Source organism: Euphorbia lathyris, chromosome 3, assembly GCF_963576675.1.
Source record: "Euphorbia lathyris chromosome 3, ddEupLath1.1, whole genome shotgun sequence".
Classification (NCBI taxonomy): domain Eukaryota; kingdom Viridiplantae; phylum Streptophyta; class Magnoliopsida; order Malpighiales; family Euphorbiaceae; genus Euphorbia; species Euphorbia lathyris.
Genome location: NC_088912.1, coordinates 34114834 through 34141294, shown reverse-complemented (window position 1 = coordinate 34141294; position 26461 = coordinate 34114834). Strand labels below are relative to the sequence as shown.

The following is a 26461-nucleotide window of genomic DNA, read 5'->3' as shown; positions in this document are numbered from 1 at the left end:
AGAAATTTGTCAAATGGGTATTAGGATTTTCGTTAGGTAACCCGTAAAACGTTACATTATTTTGCAACATATTAAGCAACGCAGGCTTAATTTCAAATTGGTTTGCATTAATTTGGGGTCTAACTATACTGTTTGTTACACCGGCCACTCCTGGCCTAGCGTAATCCATAAGTGTGGCCATAACTTCAGGCTCGGTAATTTTAGTTTTTATTGGGGTTTTGTTTTTCTTTTTCTTTTCTTTCTTGTTCTTTTTAAGGGTTCTTTCAATTTATGGGTCAATAGGATCTGGTGACGTGCCCGAACTTCGAGAACTGCGCATGAACTTGAAAATTCGCACGAACCGAAACTACCTATAAAACAGAATTTGAAAAATAAATATGTTAGTAATTGAAAATAAATAAAATATAAAAGTTTGAATAAGTATGAATAAACCTAGATTCGTAATAAAACACGAAAAATTTCAAATTTTGTCAAAAATTTTGGCATTCTCCGGCAACGGTGCCAAAAACTTGTTGAGCGATTTCCGCAAGTGCACGGTATACGCTTGTAGTAATAAAAGATATCGATCCCACAGGGAACGTTTTTTAACAAAACTTATTTACAATCGGTTAAATTTACTTTTAAGGTTTATAATATGGAAAATCGTTTAATCGGTTTTGGTTTTGAAATTGCTAGAATGAGAATTAGATTAGAATGTGAAGATGTTAGAAAGTATCTGATTAAAAATGAATTTGCAAAACAGGAACGTTTTAGTACTTTAGAAAAGTAAACAAATATTTTTGTTTGCATTAAGCAAAGAAAACAACTTTAAACTTTGTACGAATTATAAAGATGAAATAAATGACGGAACCTCTAATTAATTGGCTTTGAACGCGACAAAACCCTTATCCGGGATAATTGCCCTTAACCAAATTAAAACTCTACCGAGATAATAATATGCCTAAGTGTTCAACAAAGTTTCCTTGTAAAGATTTTGGATTAAATACGTTTTAATGAAAACACCAGCAGTCACTTTAGTGGATTGGTTACCATAAGTGCTGCATAAAAATCTATCGAATAGAACAAACTTTATTAGATGAAATATAAATTGATACAAGTTTACAGAGAACATGGAGCATTGAATTCTTCGACGGCGTGCAAGTGAATGGGTTGATCAATCCTTTCCTTGGGTTTCGTTAGAGTTTGTCAGGCTCAGGGGCGAATCCTCTACTCAATCTTCTCACTGAATCTTCATAATAGAGACTGGGTCGGTCCACTACCAAAATGTAAACTAAACTGGAACAATGTCTAAACACTACTGCTTTTGTTATTATTTTGTAAACAATGTGTGTACATCATATTGCTTTTTACAGAATCAAAATCTAACTTCTGAATCACTTGATTCGGAATTTCTGCATAAATTCTACACTAATCTCTGTCTTCTACACATATATCACACTATATCATTATTATCTTCAACTCTCCATCAACTCTTTATTTATAGATGTTGAAGAGTCTTGATTGAAGTGTCGTGTCCGTTGTGAAGGATCGTGTCCGCTACGAAAGGACGTCTTTATCCACCCGAACGATCGCGTTTCGTCGAAACCGAAAGTGTGTAACTAGGCTTCTAAAATCTCCTGCTCGTACCGAGAATATTAAATTCTCTACCGAGAATGGGGGAGCATCAATTGTACTTCAGACGAAGGGAAAAAAGGCTGAAGGACGTGTGTCGCGACCGTGATTGGGGGGGCCGCGGTCGCGGCACAGAGCTTTTTCGGTTTTTCAGCTCTGTTGGTCCCTTATAAGGTTGCAAATATAGTTCCAAGGGGGGGGGGTTAGGAACTATTTGACCTTTTTAAAGAATTAGGGCAAACTTCTTTTTCTTAAGAAAAGAGTATATGACAGCGGCGCTGAGTAATCAGCAAGACACTGGCTTAGTCAATTGGTGACTAGGTCAGTTACGTTGCTTAAGTCAGGAAATATCACTTAGAGTCTATTCCTGAACTAAGTCGTTTGCAGCGCACAACTCAGCTTGACCTCTTTACTTGGTCAGTTTTTAGTTTATATTAAGCAAGCAATATATTAAGGAGTTAAGGGTTAGAAATACTTCACTCAGTGGAGTTATCCAGGTTCGGCTTCTTTTAAGCCTACGTCTTGTCCCCGGAACACGTTCCGAGCTTTCAAATTCACTACTGAGCTCTTTAAAGGTGGAGACTCAAAAACCCTTTACAAATCAGAAGCTGAGTATAACAAGAGTACCTTCCTCTATACCTCTACTCACTTCTATTCTAATTCACTAAGTACTAAAACCGAGTACTCAGCTTCTCCTTTCTAATTCTAGAAATGATTAAGATTTGTCCTAAACAACAATTGCTAGAACACCTTAGATGATTGAAGATCAATCACTCTAGACTTTTACACAGATATGAAATTGTAGTGTAAGATTTGCTTTGCTTTTGGATGCAGAACTTTTGTATGCTTTTGGTCAGCGTAACGGCTTTTGCTCAAAGTTCTGTATATAATGAGGATTCTGAAAGCTTTATTTATAGAGAGCTGTGAGGGCATCTGGTTATTTCGAATTTCGAAATAACCGTTGGAGGGAAATGGCTTCATGTCGTTTTCACTCAGTCTGTTCAGCAGTTCTCTTAGCCAATCAGATTCCAGCATCTTCTGTTCTTCGGTCAGTGTGGCAGTATGTTCCTCCAATTCAGGTAATGTCAAACAGACAGCTTTCTGTGTCTTCTGTTCTTTACTGAAAGAGGAAATACTTTGTCTGAAAGTTACCTTGTGCTCAGCGGCTGTCTTGTACATTTTGTCGAGACAGCTCAGCAGCTTCTTACCGAAGTTGTCTACGTGGATCTTCTGGATCTTTCTTTGCTCAGCTGCGTTTCAACACTCAACGGCAGCGTTTTGTAATACGCGGGCTGAGTGGTCTTGGCCTTGTTTGACTTGGGCTTTGACTTTTATATAGGGCTTGGGCCTTATAATCTTTATGTCTTATAACAATTATAAACTCAACATTGAACAAACACATTAGTAACAATAAATCAAAGCATTTAGACTTAGTGTGTTACACAATATTTAATTGTACTTAAATAATTTTGTCAAATCAAAATCCTGTGGAAAGGTGTTTCAACAAACTCCCCCATTTTAATGTTGGCAAAACTATTCAGCAAGGAACTCAGCATTGAGCTCCCCCATGACAGTTGACCTATTTGACTAAGTAAACTCCCCCGTCAGGGCTGAGCTACTGACTTAGTTTTATTCTAAACATTTTAAGGTTTAATTGAATAAGTCTAAGGTCAGTTTTCAAGTATAGGTCAGCTTATGGGATATATTCTATTTTACTCAGTCTTTAGCGGAAGATTTGTATAGTAAAAGAGCACTGAGTAATTAATTTGTTCAATTGTTCATTTTAGACAAGTTCAAACATTGTTTTTACGCAGCATACATTTAACAGGTATTCTACTCATTTACTGAGTTTAATTTGTACTTAGAAGATGCATTCATAATACTTAGCATGGAAGGATAAATAACACAAGTTGAGTTAATAATGCAAGTATTGTATTAATAGCATAGAACAGTCAGCATACATAATACATATTACACGAAGAGAGAAATAAGCTAAGTGTAGACTAAGTTTTAATGGCTATCTATTTCTTTTTCTTTTGCTGATTGTTGCCATCAGCTTGAGTTCTTCGCTGATCTTTCTTCTCCCCCGTTTTGCCAACACCGGGTGGAGGCAGCTTGAAGGAGTCCAAAAGAACAGCTCTGGTGAGCTCAGCAGAGAAGGTCTTCAATCGATCAGCACTTTCGTCTAACCCATCGAAAATAGGAGCACCGTTGCTGAGGACATGAGGATGAATACCAATGTCAGCAGCGCTAAGCATACTGAGCACATAGGCTTGGCCTTTTCCCAGCCATGTGATTGTGTCTGTTAGCGCAGCAAAGGAGTTGTGGAAGGTTTTGAGAAGTGAAGTATCATAGTGCTCGCGCTGAAGATTAGTGTGTCTAACATGGTCAAATATCTTCTGGGAATTGGTCAGTATTTGATCCTGTTTGAGCTGGTCGGTGTCCATTTCTTCTTTATGCAGATTGAGTAGACGAACTGCCTCACTGAGTTGCTCCATCGAGCATTGAGATGTGTTTGCGAGCTGTGCATTGGTCTTGTTCTGTTCAGTATGAAGCTGAGCAAACAGCATCTTTAACTCAGAGGAAGTGGCGAGATTTGGGTTCACAGCTGACAGATTCTGGATTTGGGAAGATAGAGAAGTGAGGCACTGTACCGTTGTCAGTTGGATCTCAGCCAGCTTAGCAATTGAATCCTGCCTAGCTTGCTGTGCTTATGAAGATAGTAAAGTACTCAGCAGATCCTTGAGTTCCTTAACTTCATTGAGAAGTTGAGTTACTTGAGAAGGCTGAGTAGTTTCGACGTGTGAGATGGCAGCAGCAGGAGGAGTGGAGTGCTGAATATCTCTAATCAGAGCCTGTATTGAGTCAATGATTCGTTGACTGGACTCAGTGATATTTACAGTGGCCTGAGAGATTGGATGGATAGTAGTTTGACCAGATAGAGAAGAAGTTGCTGGGTCAGTGACTGGAGTTATTATTGTGTTCTACACATGTGTTGATTGTGTGGTTGTTGGGTCAGCAGGTACAGTCTCAGTTGTGCAGTCAGGTTGGATAGGGTCAGATCTGACTAGTACTGAGTTGTCTTCGAGATTTTGCTCGGTTTGGATTGGTGGGTTTGCAGAGATAGTTTTTTCGGCTTGTTCCTGAGTAGAAACAGAGGCTTGTTTTTCTGCTACTGGTGAAGGCTGAGTAGATGGTGCAGAAGGATTTGGCTTTCGGAAGAATGTCATTTTGATCTTTGAAGTATCATTCACTGAGGCGCTGACCGGTTGGTCTAGGATGCTTGCCTTTACCAGTCTTCTTCTTGGCTTCTGTACAAGAGGAGGCTCAGCTTGATTTACATTAGCTTGAGATGGAGAACCTTCTACATTCTGATCAGCAGTGTGCTGGTCAGTTTGCTCTTGTTGTTGTTCAACTCCATCAGCTGACTCAGTGTGAGCTTGGTCAGCTTGATTATCTGCACTAGCTGTCTCTTCAGAGTCAGCTTCTTCCTCTTGCTCTTGTGCATTCCCTTCATCCTCAGTATCGTCGTTCTCAAGCTCTTCCTCGAGCTGAGAGACGAAATGTTCGTCTAGGTCCACTTCATCTTCCCGTTGCTCAGTTTCTTCAGCATGATGCTGAGCATAATGCGAGTCCGTGGTGACAACGAAGTCAAGTGGAAGGACATTGATGGGTGAAAGGGTAGAAGTCTTCTGCTTCTTTTGAGGAGGATCAGTTGTATCCTCAGTTGCAGGCTCATCTTGCCTGCTGCGTTTTTCGGCTGACTGCGTATGGTCTTGATTTGACTCAGCAGCCGATTTGGACTTCTTGGACTTAGGCTCAGCTTCCTTGGATGGGGTACCAGTAGGCTTCCTTTTTCGGATAGCTGGAGCTTTTGTCCTTTTTCCTTTGGCTGGAACAATTACCTCAGCAGGTAGCTCTTCTTCAGCTTGCTCTTCTGACTGCTCAATGAATTTTCCCTTCTTTAAAGGCTGATTGAACTTGAGAGCATGCAGTGATGCTGCTGTGATCTCAGATCCCTTTACACAAGTTTCTCCTTGTAGGTCAACCTTATGGTCAACTAAGATCTTAGTGATCAGTGAGCCTAGCCTAAGATTATTTGTGCTGCACAGGAATCCAGCTACTAGAAACACTGGCATGTTGATCGGCTTGTAGGTCAGCATGTGCCATATGAAGCACATCTCGAAGTGGGACGCTGAGCTGGTGCAGTTGACCTTCTGGTAGATCAGTTGGACCAGCAGGAAGTGGGCCATATTTTGATGCTGACCCATAGACGAGCTGGATACTTCTCCAATGTACCCAGCAGGCTTACAGAAGGTTTCATCATAATAGATGTCCTCCTGGTCACCATTCCTTCTTAACTCAGCACCTTCAGTCTTGAGGCTGAGTAGGGATCCCAAATAAGTTGGGTTGATGAAGATGGTCTTTCCCCTAACTTCAGTGACTAGATAGTCATGGTCTTTTGCATCAGCTTTGAGGTTATGGTAGAATTCCATAACCAAGTCAGGGTAGGTTAGGAACCGTAGGGAGAATAACTTAGTCCAGCCGTTGTTCTTGATCCAATCACAGAATGGTTGTTCTGAGTCGATGAAGGTCTGGGATACCCAGCGAGAAGGTTCCACTTTCCATTCTCGTACATTCTCGAATACTCGAATGTATTGTCTAGGTTTAGCTGGTTTCCCCTGAGCTTGAATGGCTTTTTCTTTGCCATGACCAGTAGCTTTGGAGGGTGAAAGCTGAGTTGAGGGATTGTTGGTTGTTTGTTCATCGGTGGTGGTCTTGGAACGACCGGCACCGGAGATGTTGAAGGAGGCTTTAGTCATTTTGGGAGAGAAGTGTTGTGAATTTAGGACTTACGTTCTTAAGGAATTCTGAAGCTTTTGAGAGTTCAGTACGCGTAAAGAGAAAGTAGTGGGGAAATACCCACTATTTATAGACTTTACAATTAGGGTTTCCGTTTGAATTTAGGTCGGTTTTACCCTTGGGTTGTCCAATCGGTAGAATTCCTGACATTTATGACACTTTATGACATATACGGCGCATGCATTGTACAGGTGTCATTACGCGTGTGTTTGTATTGAATGCTAATGATTACTTTTACTCAGCATTTGTTGTTACAAACGTTCCATATTCTGAGTAGTCAGTTTTGTGCAACGAATAGTGAGAGTAATTAGTTACTCGGTCTGAGATAACTTACTCAGTGTGCATTAGTTACTTGGCATGTGATAATATTTAAACACTCAGCATGTTAACATTCAGCATGCATTATATCACATTTGTACTTAGGAATTTAAGACAGTGGATTAAACATACCAATGGCTTCTCTCAGTATGCTGAATTGCTCTCGTGCTAGAGGCTTTGTAAAGATATCAGCAAGCTGCTCATCTGTTGGCACATAGGTCAGCTTGATTTCTTCCTTGAGTACATGATCTCTGATGAAGTGATGTCTTATGCTGACATGCTTCATCCTGCTGTGCTGGATTGGGTTCTTTGAGAGGTCAATTGCACTTTTGTTGTCGCATTTAACTTCAATTGTCTTTGTTTGAACACCATAATCTTCAAGTAGTTGCTTAATCCATAGGACTTGAGCAACACAGCTTCCAGCAGCAATGTACTCAGCTTCAGTGGTAGACAGGGCTACTGACGCCTGCTTCTTGCTGAACCAAGATACAAGACAGCTTCCTAAGAAATGGCATCCTCCAGAGGTGCTTTTTCTTTCCAGCTTGTCCCGTCCATAGTCAGCGTCAGTGTATCCGATGAGTGTAAAGTCATGAGTATTTGGATACCACAAGCCTGCATTCACTGAGCTTTGCAAATATCTAAGGATCCTTTTTACAGCTATCTAATGGGATTCCTTAGGGTTAGCCTGATATCTAGCACAATAACATACTGAGAACTGAATGTCCGGCCTACTTGCTGTTAAGTAAAGTAAAGAGCCAATCATACCTCGGTACAACTTGCTGTCTATTGACTTACCATTTTCGTCAGCGCAGAGGACAGTGTCAGTGCCCATAGGAGTGGATATTGGCTTGCAGTGTTCTAGTTCATATTTCTTCAATATCTCCTTGGCATATTTGGTTTGACTGATGAAGATGCCATTCTTTCCTTGTTTGATTTGAAGTCCAAGGAAGAAGTTGAGTTCTCCCATCATTGACATTTCGAACTCAGTCTGCATTTGCTTACTAAATTCCTTGCACATAGATTCATTAGTAGCACCAAATATAATGTCATCTACATATATTTGAGCCAGCAGGGTATCTTTACCCTTTCTCTTAATGAATAAGGTTGTATCAGCTTGACCCCTGACATAGTTTCTAGTTAGTAAGAAGTTGGTCAGCCTCTCATACCAAGCACGTGGTGCTTGCTTGAGGCCATACAGAGCCTTTTTGAGTTTATAAACGTGGTTTGGGAACTTAGGATCCTAAAACCCTGGAGGCTGATTGACATAGACTTCCTCGTTTATCACTCCATTAAGAAATGCACTCTTAACATCCATTTGAAACAGTTTAAAATTCATATAAGATGCATATGCACATAAAATCCTAATTGCTTCTAGCCTTGCCACTGGGGCAAAGGTATCACCGTAGTCAATACCTTCTTGCTGACTGTAGCCCTGAGCTACAAGTCTTGCTTTGTTTCTGACCACGTTTCCCTGTTCATCCAGCTTGTTCCTGAAGACCCATCTTGTTCCAATGGTCTTTTGGCTCCTTGGATGTGGCACTAGCTCCCATACATTATTCCTCCTGAATTGGTCGAGTTCCTCTTGCATGGCATTCATCCAGAATTCATCATGCTCAGCTTTAGCAAAGTTCTTCGGCTCCTGAACTAAGACGAAGGCTACATTACCGAGATACTTCCTGAGTTGATTCCTTGTCATCAGGGTATTTCCAGCTGAGTCAAGAATTGCATTTTCTGAATGCCCTCTTGGGACTCTTATCTCCTTGGGTAGATTCGTGTCTTGTTCTATTCGTGTTTCAACATTCTCTGCAGAAGTAGATTGGTCAGTGAAAACAATTTTAGGTTCACTCTTACTATTGGTCAGCCGTTTTGTGAAGGACTCAGTAGCTGGTTCTTGATCAGCAGGTGCTGAGTTTGGTTCATCTTCTATCAGCGGCTGGTATCTTCCTGCAGGGTCAGTTTCATCGAATTACACATGTATAGACTCTTCTAATACTTGGGTTCTCTTATTAAAAACTCTGTATGCTTTGCTGTTTGTTGAGTAGCCTAGAAAGATAGCCTCATCAGCTTTTGAATCAAATTTGGCTAAGCTATCTTTGGTATTTAAAATGAAACATCTACAGCCAAAGGCACGAAAGTATCCAATATTGGGTTTCGTCCTTTCCAAAGTTCATAAGGGGTTTTCTTAAGTATAGGTCTAACTAGAGCCCTATTGAGAATATAGCATGCTGTGTTAATAGCTTCTCCCCAAAAATACTTTGGAAGCCTATGCTCATCCAGCATTGTCCTGGCTATTTCAACCAGAGTTCTGTTCTTCCTTTCTATAACCCCATTTTGCTGAGGTGTTCTAGGAGCAGAAAAATTGTGGTCAATGCCGCTGGCTTCACAGAATTCAACAAACTTTTGGTTTTTGAATTCTCCATCGTTATCACTACGGATATGAGCTAATTTTAGGTCTTTTTCATTTTCAATTTTTCTAACCAAATTTGAAAATGTCTCAAAGGTCTCATCCTTGCTGGTCAGCAAGATAACCCACGTATACCGAGAGAAGTCATCTACAATGACCAGGGAAAATCTTCTTCCACCCAGACTCAGCGGCTGGACTGGACCAAAGAGATCCAAGTGTAGTAACTCTAACGGACGTTTAGTTGAGACAATGTTTTTACTATGAAAAGATTGTTTGGTTTGTTTTCCAGCTTGGCAAGCGTGGCATAGTTGATCTTTTTGAAATTTAAGTTCAGGCAGTCCCTTAACCAATTGCTTTCTTGCTAATTTGGCCAGGAGGTCCATGCTTACATGACCAAGTCTCCTGTGCCATAGCCAGGAATTTTCTTCCTTTGTGACTAAGCATACAGTTTTTGAAAATTTCTTTTCTAGGTTCAGCATAAAGACGTTATCTATCCGAGGGGCAGTTAAAATCAACTCATTTGTTTTTCCCTCATATATTTTACATCCAGTATCATCAAATATAACTTTTCTCCCATTGTCACATAGCTGAGCTACGCTGAGTAAGTTATATTTGAGTCCGCTGACTATGGAGACAGATTCAATAGTGGGATTACCTCCAACGGTGCCTGATCCTACTATCTTACCCTTTTTGTTGTCTCCAAAACTTACGCTTCCTCCTCGTTTACGTTCAAATGTGATGAACTGAGTTTCATCACCCGTCATATGCCTTGAGCATGCGCTGTCAATATACCACATTTTTTACTTCTCGGCACATCTCAGGCTTACCTGCATTGTGATCAGTTTCCTTTAGGTACCCAATTCTTTTTGGGTCCTGGCTTGTTAGGTTCAATAGGTAAAGCATCATATTTTATTTTGTGGCGACATATATTGACAGTATGGCCACTTTTTCCACAGAAGTCACAACTGACCTTCTGTTTAGGATTCTTTACTGACTTGTCAGCACCCCAGTGCTGAGCGTGCCAGCACACCTTAGTGGTGTGTCCTAACTTCCCACAAAAGTCACACTGGACTCTACGCTGGGGATTTCATCTCTGCTGAGTACCTTGGTACTGAGTACCTTGATACTGAGTTCTCAGAGGAGAATTGTTTTTGTTTGGAACCTTTAATTGGTTCTGGATGGTTGTGACGTCCTTCCTCAGTTTCTTTGAAACTGACTGGACTTCAGAGACAGACTCATGAATGACTTTCATATTTTCATGCAGAACTGAGTTGTCCTGAAGAAGGTATCTGAGGTCACTTAGTTTGACCTCTTCTACTTCATCACAGCGCCGGCTGAGTGCTTTAATCTTCTTGTTACACTTTTTGACAAGTGTATAGAGATCACTCAGGGCATTACCCATTTCATTTCTGAGTTGAGAGAGTGAGATTACCTCATTAGATTGCTCTTCATTATCTGACTCATCAGATTGGTCAGCATGCTCAGAAATGCATGGCTCAGCAAGTTCGTCAGCCATGAAGCATATCTTCGCTGACTTTGTGGCCTCAGCTTCAGTTGATGAAGAATCATCACTGTCACTCCAGGTTGCCACCATTGCCTTCTTGCCATTCTTTTTGTCTTTCCTCAGCGTTGGGCAGCTTGACTTGATGTGGCCAGTTTGATGGCACTCAAAGCATGTAATGGGCTTTGAGCTGTCCTTTTTGTATTTGCTGTCGCTTGAGTCAGCCTTATACTTATCAAACTTTCTATAAGGCTTTTTGGAGTATTTGTCATTTCTTTTGAACAGCCTCTTCATTTTTCTTGTGAACATAGCCATCTCCTCATCGTCAGTTGAGCCATCATCAGTTGAGTCAGCTTTCATGACAAGTGACTTTTGCTTCTTGTCTTCGGATTTTTCCTTCACCTCGAAATTCTTTATAGATATCTCATGGGTCAGCAGTGAACCAATGAGTTCATCATATTTGTAGGTGGTTAAATCCTGAGCTTCTTCAACGGCTGTCTTCTTGGCTTGCCAGTCTTTAGGAAGACTCCTGAGTATCTTTTTGACTTGTTCTTCCTCAGTGAAGATTTTTTCAAGTCTTTTGAGCTCATTTATGATGTTGGTGAATCTTGCATTCATTTCAGAAATCCCCTCATCATTGTTCATTTCGAACAACTCGTACAGTCTCATATGCTGGTTAACCTTGGACTCCTTCACCTTGTTAGTTCCTTCGTAGGTGACCTCTAGCTTCTTCCAGATCTCCTGTGCTGACTCACAACCTGATATTTTGTTGTATTCTGCAGCATCCAGCGCACAGTGAAGCATATTTATAGTCGAAGCATGATTTTGTAGCTTCTTGAGATCATCCTCTGTCCATTCAACCTCAGCTTTTAAAACTGACTGGTCAGCAACAACTTTCACAGGTACAAACGGGCCTTGGACTATAGATAGCTAGGCACTCATGTTTGTAGCTTGAATGAAGTTCTTCATCCTATTCTTCCAAAAGGTATAGTTTGACCCGAAGAATAGGGGAGGCCTAGTAATGGACAGCCCCTCAGGCAATATCTGAGTTGTCTGGTTTCCAGGGAGAAACCGAGTGCTGTTTTTGCCCATGGTATGGATCAACTCAAGGTTGTTAGACCTTTAGCAATGAGCTTTTTGGCTCTGATACCACTTGTTGGTCCCTTGTAAGGTTGCAAATATAGTTCCAATGGGGGGCGGGGGTTAGGAACTATTTGACCTTTTTAAAGAATTAGGGCAAACTTCTTTTTCTTAAGAAAAGAGTATATGACAGCGGCGCTGAGTAATCAGCAAGACACTGGCTTAGTCAATTGGTGACTAGGTCAGTTACGTTGCTTAAGTCAGGAAATAACACTTAGAGTCTATTCCTGAACTAAGTCGTTTGCAGCGCACAACTCAGCTTGACCTCTTTACTTGGTCAGTTTTTAGTTTATATTAAGCAAGCAATATATTAAGGAGTTAAGGGTTAGAAATACTTCACTCAGTGGAGTTATCCAGGTTCGGCTTCTTCTAAGCCTACGTCCTGTCCCCGGAACACGTTCTGAGCTTTCAAATTCACTACTGAGCTCTTTAAAGGTGGAGACTCAAAAACCCTTTACAAATCAGAAGCTGAGTATAACAAGAGTACCTTCCTCTATACCTCTACTCACTTCTATTCTAATTCACTAAGTACTAAAACCGAGTACTCAGCTTCTCCTTTCTAATTCTAGAAATGATTAAGATTTGTCCTAAACAACAATTGCTAGAACACCTTAGATGATTGAAGATCAATCACTCTAGACTTTTACACAGATATGAAATTGTAGTGTAAGATTTGCTTTGCTTTTGGATGCAGAACTTTTGTATGCTTTTGGTCAGCGTAACGGCTTTTGCTCAAAGTTCTGTATATAATGAGGATTCTGAAAGCTTTATTTATAGAGAGCTGTGAGGGCATCTGGTTATTTCGAATTTCGAAATAACCGTTGGAGGGAAACGGCTTCATGTCGTTTTCACTCAGTCTGTTCAGCAGTTCTCTTAGCCAATCAGATTCCAGCATCTTCTGTTCTTCGGTCAGTGTGGCAGTATGTTCCTCCAATTCAGGTAATGTCAAACAGACAGCTTTCTGCGTCTTCTGTTCTTTACTGAAAGAGGAAATACTTTGTCTGGAAGTTGCCTTATGCTCAGCGGCTGTCTTGTACATTTTATCGAGACAGCTCAGCAGCTTCTTACCGAAGTTGTCTACGTGGATCTTCTGGATCCTTCTTTGCTCAGCTGTGTTTCAACACTCAACGGCAGCGTTTTGTAATACGCGGGCTGAGTGGTCTTGGCCTTGTTTGACTTGGGCTTTGACTTTTATATAGGGCTTGGGCCTTATAATCTTTATGTCTTATAACAATTATAAACTCAACATTGAACAAACACATTAGTAACAATAAATCAAAGCATTTAGACTTAGTGTGTTACACAATATTTAATTGTACTTAAATAATTTTGTCAAATCAAAATCCTGTGGAAAGGTGTTTCAACACTCTCATTTTTCATCTTGTCCTGTTTACTTTGATAATTTACCGAGTTATATTTCATCTGTAATGTGTTCAACTTGCCCAATTGAGGTTTATTATGTAGGAAAATGGACAAGCCTAGGCGCAGCGGAATAATAAAATTTTATCTATTTTATCAATTTCCTTTTTCCAAGATCCGTTAATTGTTATTTCATATAAAGAGGGATAGAAAGTAATACCTTCGGTGAAGAACTATCTATGGTTGCAAATGAAGTGCCCACAACTCTTAATCCGTGTATCACGAACAACAAAAGAAATAACATAGAAAAAGATAACTAATCAGTAATCAACCTTAATAATAGCAATCACAATGATTGCCTCTAACAGAAATCGATACGAGATCAAAGAGGGAGTAAGAAAGATTGTAATTAGTCGAGACGGTTGCAGAACGATTCCTCTAGCCCTTCTGTTTAGTGTTGGCCGGATTATGGGGTGAGGGAGTCTATTTATAGACTTCTCAAAACCCTAATCCCAGTTGTGTTAGGTAATTAAATAATTGGAATCTTATTCGGAATATGATTCCTAATTAGATAATTAAATAAACACTTTACTATTATCTAAATAATAACTAATTATATCTAGATAATTATTATTAATCAAATTAATAATTAATTAATGTTAGGAATAATTAATTAGAGTTTCAATCACATAAAACTTCTAATTAATATTATCAGATAATCCTTTAATTTAATTCATAACCATAATCAAATTATAATTATTAATCAAATTAATTTATCCCTAATTAATCTACAAATTTCGGCCCATATATATAGTGTCTCACTAATTATATTTTCGTCCTCTGATTCCAAGTCCCAAATGCGACCCATTAGGTTCTTTATTGCCACTAGCCGTATATATCCTTTGAAATTATTCATCACGATTAATTCCAACATATATATAACGGAATACCGTCGCGAGCTGTTACTAGCAGAACCTATGATATTTCCTCAGAGCAATTAAGAAGTCAGGTTGATAACTGACGTTAACCTTTATGTATTAGGTACAGTATAATACGAACCTTGATCAACTATATCCTGTCGGTCAATTCCTTATAACCATGGAACGTGTCAAGGTTACATATAACGAAGAGTCTGGTTTTACTTGTACAGTTTGAATTCACTCTGAAAGATAAGTTAAGTGAAATGTTCATTTCTACTCTTAACTCTATCACCTTGCAAGGATTTCAGTCAATTCACCACAAGCGGCCATTTGGATATATCTCCCACTTATCGGGAGTGACGAATGCTCAATCTGACATTAACTATTCTGCAATTACTTTGTGTGATACCCAACCCTGCTCTCACACACCCCAGGCTCTCACCTGTTGGATCGTGCTCGCACAGAATCAAAGTATCAGACTCCATAATCCAGAATCACTAATTAACGAATGTTTGAGTCTGAGGATTAGTTATACCTACTAATACCAATAAGATGAACAGTTGACACTTTTAGATAAATTAATCCATGATGTTATCTCAAGTCGGGTCCCAATCCTAATGAACTCCTTCACCGGATCCATGTAACTGTCTAGATATCTAAATATCTAAAGCTTGTGAGATCAGCTTTCTGTCTCGATAGAAAACACTGTTACATGCAAGTCTCAACAGTAATATGCCAACCCCTATAACATATTACTTGACTTGGGTTGATTTTAAGTCTATCGGTCTATTATAAAGTATAGTCTCACTTCATGCTTGTATGAATACTTTATAACTACTTAAATAAACTTAGGATTACTTTCTTTATGAAAGATTTGTGCCTTTATATATAGTTACATTTTAATGTTATATATCTGATTAAACAAATGACTAAATAAACAATTTATTCATTAATATTTATATCCTAAAATAATTATCTTTAGGACACTAAACTCCAACATTCTCCCACTTGGACTAAAGCCAATTGTTTCTGAAAACATTCCCATAAGCATTCGTATGATGATCATGAACCTTTTGGGGGTAAGACATTCTTTTAAATGGATCTATAAGATTGTGCCTTGGTGGGCACTCTTTTAATTCTCACATCTACTCTTGTTGTTATCTCTCAGAAGAGATAGTAACGACTGAGGTAGTGTTTGGACGTATTATGAGACTACGGGCCCTTAGCAAGAGCAACAGCCATATTTTTAATCTCATTAACAATGTCAGGTACCATGCCTAGTTCATTAATGAACTTGCATTCCAAACTTCCTTTTAGCTGCTTCCGAAGCTGCTACATATACATATATATATATATATATATATATATATACTCTGATTTAATCTACTGGCTCGGTCATGATTTCTTGTTCGGAACTATTCCAGTTAATCGTACCTCTTTCAGAATAAACTTGTATTCTGTAAGATCATCTTTATCTATTTGATGACTTGCATCTGAAAGTCCCCAACTTTCAAATTTCATCTCCATATATCCAGAACATATCTTCAGTCATTTTAAGTACTTAAGAATGTTCTTGACAACAATCCAGTGATCATCACTCGGATTGACCTATAATCGACTTTGTCATGCTTAAAGCAAAAGTGATGTTAGGTCTAGTGCAAAACGCTTTGAGCACTTTGTCAATGTATTTAGACTGGGAGGGGTCAAGCAGTCTTTTCAATCTATCTCCATAGATTTTAATCCTTAAGATGTAAGCTGCTTCTCCTAAGTCTATTATGGAGAATTTTATCCGATAACCCAAATTTTCACCGATTGCAGTATAGCTACGTCGTTCCCATTAGTAGAATATCATCGACATATAATACTAAGTAAACGACCAATCTCCCACTAGTTTACATGTAAAGGCTCATACGAGCTCCCACTAGTTTACATGTATAGGTTTACAAGAGCCTTCCATAAGTCGTAGGTTCATCGTCTAACACGTGAACCTCTTTGTCGTCTCCCACTAGAAATCCAAATATCTTTGGGATTTCATCGGCTCCCACTAGAAATCCAAATCTCTTTGGGATTTGATGAACTCGACCAGACCTATGAGTTAGTAATGTCACCAGTGTCTCATCTTGTGAGACAGATTCGGGTTCCACCATCGCTTCCGTTATGTCAGCTAATCCTTCTTCTTGAACTTCTTCAAGTTCAATCACGCTTTCTACTTGTGTTTCTAGAAGAAACTCTTTCTCTAGAAATATAGTGTTTGGATACTATTACTTTCGATCATCCGAATGATAGAAGTAATATCCTACTGTTTCTTTTCGGAATTCCAATGAAGAAATATTTATCAGATTTAGGGTCTAACTTAATCTGATGCTATGAATTTAACATGTGCTGAACACCCCTAAATTCTCATGAAAGAGAAACTGGGTTTCCTTTCCAATGAACAATTCAAATGGAATAGAACTTGGCGGTTTTGTGGATACTCGGTTCAAGGTAAATAAGGCGGTTTCTAGGGCGTAGCCTTAGAACATCTTTGGAAGAGATGTTGTGCTCATCATGGATCGTACTATATCCAATAGAGTACAATTTCTCATTTTCAGATACATCGGGGTGTATACGGAGGAGTCCATTATGAGCGAATCCTATATTCAATTTAAACAATTCAGAAAAATCATTAGAAAGATATTCTCCACGACGATCTAATCGAAGCACTATAATATTCTTTCTTGTTTGTTTTTCTTACTTCATTCTTGAAGCATTTGATCTTTCTCAAAAGCTTCTAACTCATGCTTCATCAAGTAGATGAATCAATATCTGGTATGATCGTCTTATGAAGCTAATGAAGTGATTGAACCTTTCTCTTGCTTGTGTTTAACGTATGACTACATACATCTGAATGTACTAGTCTTAGAGTGTCTGATACACATTGACCTTTATTGCTAAAGGGTGTCTTTGTCATTTTTCCTTTTAAACATGACTCACATGTTCCTATTGATTCACAATCAATTGAGTCTTTAAGCCCATCTTGATGTAGCTTAAGCATGCGTCTCTGGTTTATATGGCCTAAACGACAATGCCACAAGTAAGTTGAATTATCTAGTCTAAGTTCTAAAAGTAAAAGCACCATCATGACCCTTCTTCTAGAGAGAGTCTAAGTACTTCTTACAGTTCCTCTTCCAATTCCCTTCTTTACCATATTGGTGGCATTCCCTTCTTACTTTTATTGACTTGGGTTTAATGCATTTGTTCTTCTTGGAATCTTTAGAATTGGGAAACTTCCCTTTCTCTCGTGAGATCCCTCAATAACAAGTGCTGACATCACTTTCTTAAGATTTGGGATCAACTGACTTGAGCATATTCAAGAGCTCTCCTAGAGAGGTCTCTGAGTTTATTCATCTGATAGTTCGAGATGAACTTATGAATAAATCTCTAGGAGGAATTGTAGAACTAAGTTGACACTTAATTCATTATCCATCACAAATCTAATACTAGAAAGCTTTGGTGATGTAGTCAATCATCTTGACACAAAGTGCCACAACAGAAGAACCTTCTTGCATCTTGGAGCGAAACATTCATCGCTATCTCATAGCGTCTGCATTTGAGTATGTTTCTCAAAACACCTCTTCCAAGTGTATAACCATGGAATACGTATCCATGTTCTCATGTTGCTTTTGTAGCTCTAGTGCCATAACTGCAAGTATGATACATCTTGTACGTTCGTCATCTGATTGGTGCTTCCGGTAAACATCAATCCTCTTAACAGGAGCATCATTAACAAGGACATTGGGTATTGACGTATCTTAATACATACCCAATCTTTTCGAACTTCAAAACAATTTTGATGATGGGTATCAGTGTATCTTAATACATACCCAATCATTTCGAATTCTCAAAACAATTTTTAGTTTGCCAAAATAATTGGTGAATTTTGAACTATTCAATTTGTTATCGGTTACAATATTACATAGATCCATTTTAGATATGATGATTCAGAGTATTTACTTGAGAGTGAGATAGAGTGACAGATGTTATTCATTTGCTTAATTCATTTACAATTTAAATACGTTGGACTTTTATGTTTTTAAATTGCTCCCACTATTTTACCAAATTAATAACCCTCTATATTAATTCGAAGGATATTCACAAATCCCTTGGTGAGCTAGAATCCTAACTCCTGAAGTTTCACCTTGAGTTTGCTCAATAAGCTAGTTTCATTTATTAGGTAGATTCATGTAATCAATCACATCAAGCATGTGACTTCTAGGTTGTTGGGTTACTAACCACTATAGTAACTGATATGTGTCGTCTATCAATCCCAACCATATTGCCCATTAGGTTAGAACAACATGAGTTTGCTCATCCAATTATTCTAGCCTAATTTAAGCATTACCCCATATTCGTGAAAACGATTTTTCGATAATTCAGGTGTTACCATAAGACCCCGAGCTTGAGTTTGCTCAACAACCCAAAGGCCCCCAGTACTGCCGGCTGAATTATAATATTAGGGAGGGGCATCCGATTTTAATAACTTGCTTATTTACTTAACTTTTAATTAGTGAGGGATTTTATTTTAAGTCTCATAATCTAACCTAGTCTTGATTTGCTTTAGCATACATCAGACACATACAATTTACATTGGCGGTTATGGACATATTATCTAAATTATTCCGTCGAGCCATAAACGGAATAAAAGGTCAACCCTAGGGAAATACTAACTATTACACATTTGTCCTTCAGGTTCTCCGTCTTTTCCTTGGCGCCTTGATTTACAACAATATTTAATTTCTATACTACTTTAGAATACTTCAACTAATTTGAAGGGATTTAGGTGAGAAGAGAAATACAATGGAGAGTAGATAAGACAGGACTCGCAGGTCCTATTTTCAAAAATAGCAAAAGACTAAATAACAATTATAGAGGGTCCAAATATGTCCATAACTCCAAACATGCAAAGACTCAATTAAATAAACTTAATTGGTTGATTACATAAACTGTTTATGTAATATTTTAGTTAATCAAATTAACCCTTAAATTAATTTTATTATCAATTTAGTCATCTACTTAACTTTTCTATCAAATTAATCTTTAATTAAATTTTGTATCATTTATATTTTATTCTAATTGAAATATATCAAACATAGACTTAATTACACTTTTCAAAATATAACTATACAAAATATCAATTATTTGTGTTCAATTATTTTACCAAAATTATTTACCGTGTTTAATTCAACCGTATCCCATACAAATAATTAAACATCAAATAACTTTGCAAAATCAATTCCAAAACACAAAACTTTTAAGACGAGAGATTATTAAATTATTGTATTTAACTATTTTACCGAAACTGTTTAATGTGTTTAACTAGTATATCAAGTATAATTATTAAGCACAAAACAGTTTGCAAAATCAAATTAAAACACATATAATTACCATATACTTTTATTAATTATAACAATTATATATCAATAAACTTATATGGGCTGATTCGTTGTTCCCAAAATTTTAATTTTGTATCAATGAAATAGTTCGTCTAATTAATCGTATCAAAATATCTTTAATTAGACAACTCAATTTTAATCTATACAATTTTAAAATAGACAACGATCAAATATATGGATTAATTAATTCTATATATAAATTTTAGTTTTCTGAAAAAATCAAAATATTTTGAAAAACTCAGAAAATCAAAATAAACGTAACGGGGACGAAAACCGGATTCGTCCCCTATCGCGGATCACATCCGCGACGCTGGGCGGCATTGCTGCCAAAAAGCAGCATTACCGCCCAGCACCAACTCTTTTGTTAAAAGAGTTGCACACGATGGACACAGTAGCTTTTGCTACTGTGTCCAAACTGCTTTATATTTTTTTTTATAAAATTACGATATATATATATATATATATATATATAACTATTTTATAAATAATCTTTTCAAATACATATCAATAATTAATCGATTCTAACCGTTTCGATTTAAATCGTTTAACAAAATCAAATTTTTAAAGATTAATCTAATTAATTCTTTTAACGATTCAAACGGTTAAACCCTTAATCCACAAAATACGTATATCACATATACAAACATCGTTTTAATCAACCATTTAATTCTACAAACACCTTTGTTGATTAACTGAATCATAAAACATATTAATCTCATCTTAACCATTTATCTTTAGATTAATTAACTAAATCAAATTTATCATTTAACCTAACAATAAATCTATTCAATCTGATTGAAAAACCCTTTTATTTACATATATGAAATAACAGATTAACATAGGCTCTGATACTAATGTAGTAAAATAGACAAGCATAAGCGCAGCGGAATAATAAAATTTTATCTATTTTATCTATTTCCCTTTTCCAAGATCTGTTAATTGTTATTTCATATAAAGAGGGATAAAAAATAATACCTTCGGTGAAGAACTATCTACGGTTGCAAACGAAGTGCCCACAACTCTTAATCCGTGTATCACGAACAACAAAAGAAACAACACAGAAAAAGATAACTAATCAGTAATCAACCTTAATAATAGTAATCGCAATTATTGCCTCTAACAGAAATCGATACGAGATCAAAGAGGGAGTAAGAAAGATTGTAATTAGCCGAGTCGGTTGCGGAACGATTCCTCTAGCCCTTCTGTTTAGTGTTGGCCGAATTATGGGGTTAGGGAGTCTATTTATAGACTTCTCAAAACCCTAATCCCAGTTGTGTTAGGTAATTAAATAATTGGAATCTTATTCGGAATAGGATTCCTAATTAGATAATTAAATAAACACTTTACTATTATCTAAATAATAACTAATTATATCTAGATAATTATTATTAATCAAATTAATAATTAATTAATGTTAGGGATAATTAATTAGAGTTTCAATCACATAAAACTTCTAATTAATATTATCAGATAATCCTTTAATTTAATTCATAACCATAATCAAATTATAATTATTAATCAAATTAATTTATCCCTAATTAATCTACAAATTTCGGCCCATATATATAGTGTCTCACTAATTACATTTTCGTCCTCCGATTCCAAGTCCCATATGCGACCCATTAGGTTCTTTATTGCCACTAGCCGTATATATCCTTTGAAATTATTCATCACGATTAATTCCAACATATATATAACGGAATACAATCGCGAGCTGTTACTAGCAGAACCTATGATATTCCCCAGAGCAATTAAGAAGTCAGGTTGATAACTGACGTTAACCTTTATGTATTAGGTATAGTATAATACGATCCTTCATCAACTATATCCTGTCGGTCAATTCCTTATAACCATGGAACGTGTCAAGGTTACATATAACGAAGAGTCTGGTTTTACTTGTACAGGTTGAATTTACTCTGAAAGATAAGTTAAGTGAAATGTTCATTTCTACTCTTAACTCTATCACCTTGCAAGGATTTCAGTCAATTCACCACAAGCGGCCATTTGGATATATCTCCCACTTATCGGGAGTGACGAATGCTCAATCTGACATTAATCATTCTGCAATTACTTTGTGTGATACCCAACCCTGCTCTCACACACCCCAGGCTCTCACCTGTTGGATCGTGCTCGCACAGAATCAAAGTATTAGTCTCCATAATCCAGAATCACTAATTAACGAATGTTTGAGTCTGATGATTAGTTATACCTACTAATACCAATGAGATGAACAGTTGACACTTTTATATAAATTAATCCATGCTGTTATCTCAAGTCGAGTCCCAAACCTAATGAACTCCTTCACCGGATCCATGTAACTGTCTAGATATCTAAATATCTAAAGCTTGTGAGATCAGCTTTCTGTCTCGACAGAAAACACTGTTACATGCAAGTCTCAACAGTAATATGCCAACCCCTATAACATATTACTTGACTTGGGTTGATTTTAAGTCTATGGATCTATTATAAAGCATAGTCTCACTTCATGCTTGTATGAACACTTTATAACTATTTAAATAAACTTATGATTATTTTCTTTATGAAAGATTGTGCATTTATATATAGTTATATTTTAATGCTATATATCTGATTAAACAAATGACTAAATAAACAATTTATTCATTAATATTTATATCCTAAAACAATTGTCTTTAACACACTAAACTCCAACATATTAATGATATTTGAGTTAAAAAAAAACCCAATAATATTGAACAAACAATTTCTGAAATGAAGCAAAATGACAGAAATCTAGTCCAGGGATAAAAAATATATACATTCACGTGCCTTGGCGGGTGAGTTGGCTCCAAAAGCATTAGCTAATAATCATTCTTTAATCCAAAAGATTAAGGAAACCCAGATATTACGTATCATATAGTAATATATAATTAAGTAGCAAATGAAATATAATTGTTAATTTTTGAATAATTAATTATACAATCATACAAACAAAGAGTCAAATCATAATTAGTATATAATGAGAAGGAGGATATATTCCATTCCACACAAATTAAGTAAACACAACACAAAGTTGTCAAAAAAAGAAAGTAAACACAACACAATGGGAATCTGCTCCAAACTTTTCATTTCGTTGCTTATTCTTCAAGCAGTTATATCCTTAAGCCAAGGAGCAGAAGCTGCTCCAGAAAATTCAAACTTGTTTCGAGAATACATAGGAGCTGAATTCAATAACGTCAAATTCACTGATGTTCCAATTAACCCAAATGTCGATTTCCATTTCATCCTCTCCTTCGCCATAGATTACGACACTTCATCTTCTCCATCTCCCACCAATGGAAAATTCAACGTCTTCTGGGATTCTAACAATCTGAGTCCATCTCAGGTCTCTGCAATTAAATCCCAATATCCCAATGTCAAAGTAGCTCTTAGTCTCGGAGGAGACAGCGTCCAAGGAGGCTCGGCTAACTTCCAACCCTCGTCAGTTAGTTCCTGGGTTTCCAATGCTGTTTCTTCTCTCACAGATATCATCAAACAATATAACTTGGACGGAATTGACATCGATTACGAGCATTTTCAGGCCGATCCTAACACTTTCGCAGAGTGTATTGGACAGCTTGTAAGCACTCTGAAGAAGAATGGTGTGTTCTCTTTCGCCTCCATTGCTCCGTTCGATGATGATGAGGTTCAATCGCATTATCAGGCTTTGTGGAAAAAGTATGGGAATTTGATTGACTATGTTTGTAACCTCCATCCCTGGTCACATTGAAAACACATAGAAAACTAAGCAATTATCATAATTAAGCACAAATACCAACATAACTATAAAAATGCTCCTCATTTATTGTCGTCTATCAAAATCTTATAACCAAAGAATTAAATAACCAATCAAACAATTTAATCTGTCAATAATGTTTACTTAAATTTAAACAAATAATCCAATCCAATAATATAATAAATCCTAATAAATGTCTATGAACTTGCTAATGAGAATGAGTCGTTTGTGTTGGTCAGCCTGAATGTAGAGTAAACCTGAAAATCTAGCAAATGGAACAACCTCTGAACCTAGCCTGAAAATTTCAACGTGGCAAGGGGTGAGCTGCCTACTCAATAAACATAATTACCTATATTTATATACATGAATATACACACACATATATACAATTAATTTCATGCATTTTACATTTAATTAATCCAATAATCAAACAATCAATCAATCGGGAATAAAAATATAAATATATCATCTCGTATATGACTCAATTTACTTCAAACTACAAAATTATAATTTATTATCTTTATTTTTAAGGGCCCAACTAGACCTAAGTGAAATATACTCAATGGTCTCATGGTTAACAATATTTCAACGTACGTGTACGCTATCGCCTCTAGTTTCGGGATAGGTACCCTTTTCATAATGATTTCTTTTTCCTTTTTTTTCAATAATACGGTACTGCTATCGCCCCCAGTTTCAGGACACAGTACAAACTCAATTAGAGTAAAATAACACCCACAGTATCATCAAACCTCCAGACCATTGAATATACTCACTCAAGCTAGCTATTTATGTTTTCTAACTCAAGCATAATCCAATACAATTTCATACTTGATAATTCATGATCTTTTGAACTCATATGCATTCTCATCCTATCATGGTATAATTTCACAGCTAATACCTTAATAGGTAAACAGGATTTTAAAAGGAACAAACCTTATATCAATAAATTCAACCATACAAAGAATATTTGAAACTCCAAGTCTCAAATCACCATGTATATAAATCAAGTACCAATTAAATGATAACCAAATACTCAACATTCATTCAACGCACGTTTAATTATTCAATGACAAAATATCAATAGACACTCATACAAATATATATATATATATATATATATATATATATATATATATATATATATATATATAGACATATATATAAACATAAGTAATTAAGTTTACCTCTCGTCCCAAAAAGCTAATCAAATTATTCGGGTTCTAATTGACCTGTTACCGACTTTCAGAGTTTCTCCGGAGCGCGGTGGTCTGCCATCGGAGGTTCGCTGGAGCTGCCGGAATCGCAAACCGAGACTATCACGAGATAGCCAACGATCAGGGGAGTCCAAAAGTACACTCCTTCCACTATTAAAACCGTCTAAAAGACAAGATCACTTTGCCGGTGGAAAATACCCGCTCGAATTATCATACTTTTTGTTCAGAAAAATATCAATAGTGGTCTTAAAATCTTCCTCATAAAACAAGAAATTTAATGGTATAATTTTCATTTGAAGAAGTGGCCGGAATAAGGAGTTATGAATTAAAAACAAATGGAAAAAAATAAAAATCCAATATGTGCAGTGCAGGCAAACGCAGCTGCCGCAAAAAGAAAAGTAGTGCTCTCCCCTCTCCCCAAAAACATAATCCTAAAAACCTAAAACTAAAACTAATATTATAATAATAATAATAATAATAATAATAATAATAATAATAATAGTAATAATAATATAAAACGTAATACTCAACTAATTTATTACTAACAGGTTATTTATAATGTGTTTATATAGTATAATAAAATTACGAAATACTCCTTATAAATTACGGATGTTACAATGAAAATTTTCAATTCTATGCGTATGATGAAAGGACAACTGTGTCTCAATTTCTCAATTATTTCGAGATACAGACTTCAAATTATAAAGGAGGTAAGATTTTGGCGAGCTTTATTAGCGATGGAAGTGGTGGATTAGCACCGGATAATGGATTCTTTACAGCCTGCAGTAGACTTAAGAGTAAGGAGGAGTTGTATGGTATCTTTATTTGGTCTGCCGATGATTCTAAGGCTAATGGTTTTCGCTATGAAAAGCAATCTCAGGCTTTATTAGCAATTCCTCATTAATATTTCACTTATCATATGTTATCACTTTGTATATGATTATGTATTTATGTATTATGAATTATGAAATATAAAAAGTTCTGAAATTCGGTTTCTTATTTTGTAAATACGTTTGTTTTGGTAGGGATTTTGTAAATACGTTTAAACGTAAACTAGAAAGTGTGGCCTAACCGAGGTTTGTGTTAGAAAAGTGCTTAGCGTGATCTAACCCAAGACTTGTGTTAGAAAAGTGCTTTTCTTTTTTAAAAGCCCAAAAGTCTATCTGTACAAACGATAACCACCTGTATTCGGAGTTTTTCTAGAGTGATTAAGTTGTATCTCCATTTTATTTCGTCGATGCGAACGATGCGAACCATACATAGATGGAAAGCACCCTTTTTGGGAAAGCAATGGAAATACATACCACCCTGATGTTCTAAATACAATTGACAAAAGAAATAGTTTTACTCAGTTCACAAATTTGGTCTCTTACTCTGTTTTTAGCTTTTAGTGAAAAGTTATTCATGTTTTGTTTGATTTTGGTAAAGTTATATTTCTCAATGCAAAATACATTTTTTAATATTGTTTTGATATTTTAAATACAATTGACAACAAATTAAAGTTTTACTCAGTTTAATAAGTTAATATTTTAAATTATTTAATTATTTACGCTATTTTTATTAGCTTTATATTTATATTTTTACTTATATAATTTATTTATTGATTAATTTAAAACATATCCGTATTATATATTTTACATACTAAGGAAGCGTTTGACATTGCTTTCTCAGGTCCTAAAGCAAAGTTTGGCAAATGTAAACTATTTTTCTTAAAAATTTAGAGTATCTCTAAAAGACTCTTGATCAACTCTCTAAAAATAATATAAACAATTGACTCTCTAAAAGTGAATATGAGAAATATTATTGGAGATGATATGTATTAGTCACTCCTTAAAAATTTAGACTTTTTTTTTTTACAAACGAAATGTTAGATGGAACTTTAAAGATAGAAATTAGGATTCCATGATTTGGATGTAATAAGAATTCAAATAATTTTTTTTATTTAATGGAGGAATATTAATATCTA

General features: G+C 36.4%; 1 protein-coding gene across 1 annotated transcript; it reads left to right on the top strand.

The window, feature by feature from the left end:
* The first annotated feature begins 22609 nt into the window (after positions 1 to 22609).
* Positions 22610 to 25399, top strand: LOC136221558 (chitinase 2-like). Its single transcript, XM_066008932.1, has 2 exons — positions 22610 to 23247; positions 25117 to 25399. Exons 1-2 carry the CDS (start codon positions 22610 to 22612, stop codon positions 25397 to 25399), a joined length of 921 nt encoding a protein of 306 aa, XP_065865004.1.
* Positions 25400 to 26461: the final 1062 nt, after the last annotated feature.